Raw genomic sequence first — 5022 nt, forward strand, 5'->3', positions numbered from 1 at the left:
AGCAATCTCGTTGTGCGAGGCCCCTTGGGGAAGAGTGACCATAATATGGTGGAATTCTGCATTAGGATGGAGAATGAAACAGTTAATTCAGAGACCATGGTCCAGAACTTAAAGAAGGCTAACTTTGAAGGTATGAGGCGTGAATTGGCTGAGATGGATTGGCGAATGATACTTAAGGGGTTGACTGTGGATGGGCAATGGCAGACATTTAGAGACCGCATGGATGAACTACAACAATTGTACATTCCTGTCTGGCATAGAAATAAAAAAGGGAAGGTGGCTCAACCGTGGCTATCAAGGGAAATCAGGGATAGTATTAAAGCCAAGGAAGTGGCATACAAATTGGCCAGAAATAGCAGCGAACCTGGGGACTGGGAGAAATTTAGAACTCAGCAGAGGAGGACAAAGGGTTTGATTAGGGCAGGGAAAATGGAGTATGAGAAGAAGCTTGCAGGGAACATTAAGACGGATTGCAAAAGTTTCTATAGATATGTAAAGAGAAAAAGGTTAGTAAAGACAAATGTAGGTCCCCTGCAGTCAGAATCAGGGGAAGTCATAACGGGGAACAAAGAAATGGCGGACCAATTGAACAAGTACTTTGGTTCGGTATTCACGAAGGAGGACACGAACAACCTTCCGGTTATAAAAGGGGTCGGGGGGTCTAGTAAGGAGGAGGAACTGAGGGAAATCCTTATTAGCCGGGAAATTGTGTTGGGGAAATTGATGGGATTGAAGGCCGATAAATCCCCAGGGCCTGATGGACTGCATCCCAGAGTACTTAAGGAGGTGGCCTTGGAAATAGTGGATGCGTTGACAGTCATTTTCCAACATTCCATTGACTCTGGATCAGTTCCTATGGAGTGGAGGGTAGCCAATGTAACCCCACTTTTTAAAAAAGGAGGGAGAGAGAAAACAGGGAATTATAGACCGGTCAGCCTGACATCGGTAGTGGGTAAAATGATGGAATCAATTATTAAGGATGTCATAGCAGTGCATTTGGAAAGAGGTGACATGATAGGTCCAAGTCAGCATGGATTTGTGAAAGGGAAATCATGCTTGACAAATCTTCTGGAATTTTTTGAGGATGTTTCCAGTAGAGTGGATAAGGGAGAACCAGTTGATGTGGTATATTTGGACTTTCAGAAGGCGTTCGACAAGGTCCCACACAAGAGATTGATGTGCAAAGTTAGAGCACATGGGATTGGGGGTAGTGTACTGACATGGATTGAGAACTGGTTGTCAGACAGGAAGCAAAGAGTAAGAGTAAATGGGTACTTTTCAGAATGGCAGGCAGTGACTAGTGGGGTACCGCAAGGTTCTGTGCTGGGGCCCCAGCTGTTTACACTGTACATTAATGATTTAGATGAGGGGATTAAATGTAGTATCTCCAAATTTGCGGATGACACTAAGTTGGGTGGCAGTGTGAGCTGCGAGGAGGATGCTGTGAGGCTGCAGAGCGACTTGGATAGGTTAGGTGAGTGGGCAAATGCATGGCAGATGAAGTATAATGTGGATAAATGTGAGGTTATCCACTTTGGTGGTAAAAACAGAGAGACAGACTATTATCTGAATGGTGACAGATTAGGAAAAGGGGAGGTGCAAAGAGACCTGGGTGTCATGGTACATCAGTCATTGAAGGTTGGCATGCAGGTGCAGCAGGCGGTTAAGAAAGCAAATGGCATGTTGGCCTTCATAGCAAGGGGATTTGAGTACAGGGGCAGGGAGGTGTTGCTACAGTTGTACAGGGCATTGGTGAGGCCACACCTGGAGTATTGTGTACAGTTTTGGTCTCCTAACCTGAGGAAGGACATTCTTGCTATTGAGGGAGTGCAGCGAAGGTTCACCAGACTGATTCCCGGGATGGCGGGACTGACCTATCAAGAAAGACTGGATCAACTGGGCTTGTATTCACTGGAGTTCAGAAGAATGAGAGGGGACCTCATAGAAACATATAAAATTCTGACGGGGTTAGACAGGTTAGATGCAGGAAGAATGTTCCCAATGTTGGGGAAGTCCAGAACCAGGGGTCACAGTCTAAGGATAAGGGGTAAGCCATTTAGGACCGAGATGCGGAGGAACTTCTTCACCCAGAGAGTGGTGAACCTGTGGAATTCTCTACCACAGAAAGTTGTTGAGGCCAATTCACTAAATATATTCAAAAAGGAGTTAGATGAGGTCCTTACTGCTAGGGGGATCAAGGGGTATGGCGAGAAAGCAGGAATGGGGTACTGAAGTTGAATGTTCAGCCATGAACTCATTGAATGGCGGTGCAGGCTAGAAGGGCCGAATGGCCTACTCCTGCACCTATTTTCTATGTTTCTATGTTTCTATGCTGTGAACAACTTGGTGTGTAGTGAGGTTGGGTGAACAAGTGAATGTCTTCCCACACACTGAGCAGGTAAACGGCCTCTCCCCAGTGTGGATACACTGGTGAGCCAGAAGGTGGGGTGAATTAGTGCATCCCTTCCCACACACGGAGCAGGTGAATGGCCTCTCGTCAGTGTGAAAACGCAGGTGTCTCAGATGGTGAGCTGATTTCATGAATCCTTTCCCACACACACAGCAGATGAACGGTCTCTCTCCAGTGTGAACTCGCTTGTGATCAGTGAGGTGAGATGAACAAGTGAATCCCTTCCCACACAAGGAGCAGACGAACGGCCTCTCCCTGACTCGCTGGTGTTCAATGAAGTTGGATAAAATAGTGAATCCCTTCCCACACACAGAGCAGGTGAATTGCCTCTCTCCGGTGTGACTGCGTCGATGAATTTCCAACTGGGACGGGGAATGGAATCCCTTTCCACAGTCCCCACATTTCCACGGTTTCTCCATGGTGCGGGTGTCTTTGCGTCTATCCAGGTTGGACGATCAGTTGAAGCCTCGTCCACACACAGAACACGTGTACGGTTTCTCCCCGCTGTGAATGGTGCGATGTTTTTTCAGGCTGTGTAACTGGTTAAAGCCCTTTCCAAAGTCAGTGTACTGGAACACTCTCACTCGGGTGTGTGTGTCTTGGGGATTTTCCAGTCACACTGATGTTTGAAATCTTTTGCCACAGACAGAACAGACAAACATTTCTCTTTCCACATTCAAAGACTGATGATATTCATGTTGCGGTGGATCGAGTGACTGTCAGATCTTGGTAATATTTGGTTCGAGTTTCCCATCTGCAAATCCTCCCTTTCTAATCCCTTGTAAAAGGAGTTTACAAAAGTCATCACTGTAAGGACAGGATAGAAATTCAGAACAGACAATTCTAATTTCTATGGTACGCACATTCCTCTCTGGTTTCCGCACAGCTATAAATCCCCGTCACACACATTGTTCCTACTTCCCGTGCTGAAATCCAAACCCATTACATCATCGGCAACATTTTTTCCTTCTTGCTGAAGGTGCTAACTCTGTCTGGGTTCAGTTCTACACTCACTGGTTCCCCTCCCTCTCCTCCCCTGAAGGTGCTGACTCTGGCTGGGTTCAGTTCTACACTCACTAGTTCCCCTCCCTCTCCTCCCCTGAAGGTGCTGACTCTGGCTGGGTTCAGTTCTACACTCACTGGTTCCCCTCCCTCTCCTCCCCTGAAGGTGCTGACTCTGTCTGGGTTCAGTTCTACACTCACTGGTTCCCCTCCTTCTTCTCCCCTGAAGGTGCTGACACTGGCTGGGTTCTAATTAGGCCACAGCTAGAGTACTGTGTGCAGTTCTGGTCACCACATTACAGGAACGATGTGATTGCACCAGAGAGGGTACAAAGATTTATGAGGATGTTGCCTGGACTGGAGAATGCTATCTTTGAGGACAGATTGGATTGGCTGGGGTTGTTTTCTTTGAAACAGAGGAGGCAGAGGGGAGACCTCATTTGAGGTGTATAACATTATGAGGGGTCTAGATAGAGTGGATAGGAAGGACCTATTTCCCTTAGTAGAGGGGTCAATAACTGGGGAACATAGATTTAAAGTAATTGGCCGAAGGTTTGAATGGGATTTGAGGAGAAATTTTTTCACCCACAGGATGGTGGGAGTCTGGAACTCACTGCCTGAAAGGGTGGTAGAGGCAGAAACCCTCATAGCATTTAAAATTGCAGGCAACTCTTCTTTATCCGGATCGCTCGGTCATTCAGCAATTCTGGGTAAACTAATTTTCTGTTAGGGCGAGTTTACATTTTAAAGTTAAAACTTTAATGAATAAATACAATCAGCTGCAAGGTAGTTAAGTATACAAAAGATCGACATTACCAGCATGTATGTACTTCTGCCGGACTGTAATCGCGGAGGGTCGAATGCTGCACTGGGAGTGGCTGCAGGTGGCCTCGAGGAGGAGATTGTACTTGAAGGGCCGAGATAGAGTGGTCAATAACTCGGGGGGGAGGGGAATAGAAGTAAAGTAATTGGTAGAAAGATTAGAGGGGAGACCTACTTGAGGTGTTTAAAAGTATGAGGGCCTGGATAGAGTGGAAAGCAAGGACCTATTTCCTTAGCAGAGGGGTCAGCTGTGGCTCAGTGGGTTGCACTCTCACCTCTGAGTCAGAAGGTTGTGTGTTCAAGTCCCACTCTAGGGACTTGAGCACAAAAAAATCTAGGCTGACACACCAGTGTAGTGCTGAAGGAGTGCTGCACTGTCAGAGGAGCCTTTTTCAGATTAAACCCGTCTGCTTTGGCACTATTTCGAAGACGAGCAGGGGGTTATCCCCGGCGTCCTGGTCAATATTTATCCCTCAATCAAAATAACAAAAACAGTTGAACTGGTCAATATCACGTTGCTGTCTGTGGGAGCTTGCTGTGCGCAGATTAGCTGCCGCATTTCCCACATTGCAACAGTGACTAGGCTCCAAAAGTACTTCATTCTCTGTGAAGAGCTTTGAGACGTCCGATGGTCGTGAGAGGCGCTATATAAATGCAAGTCTTATATCAACGTAAGCTAAGAGCTGTAAAGTGGGATTAGGCTGGAGAGCTCTGTGCCGGCTGACAGGGACACGATGGGCCGAATGGCCTCCTTCTGTGATGTCACTGGCTGGGAATCTATGATGTCA

General features: G+C 47.0%; 1 protein-coding gene across 1 annotated transcript; it reads right to left on the bottom strand.

Moving 5' to 3' along the window:
- Positions 1-2319: 2319 nt before the first annotated feature.
- LOC139274187 (zinc finger protein 239-like) lies at positions 2320-2829 on the bottom strand. The gene has a single exon (XM_070891222.1). The coding sequence runs from the start codon at positions 2827-2829 to the stop codon at positions 2320-2322; it is 510 nt and encodes a 169-aa protein (XP_070747323.1).
- Positions 2830-5022: the final 2193 nt, after the last annotated feature.

This window comes from Pristiophorus japonicus, chromosome 9 (assembly GCF_044704955.1).
Source record: "Pristiophorus japonicus isolate sPriJap1 chromosome 9, sPriJap1.hap1, whole genome shotgun sequence".
NCBI classification, from domain to species: Eukaryota; Metazoa; Chordata; class Chondrichthyes; family Pristiophoridae; genus Pristiophorus; species Pristiophorus japonicus.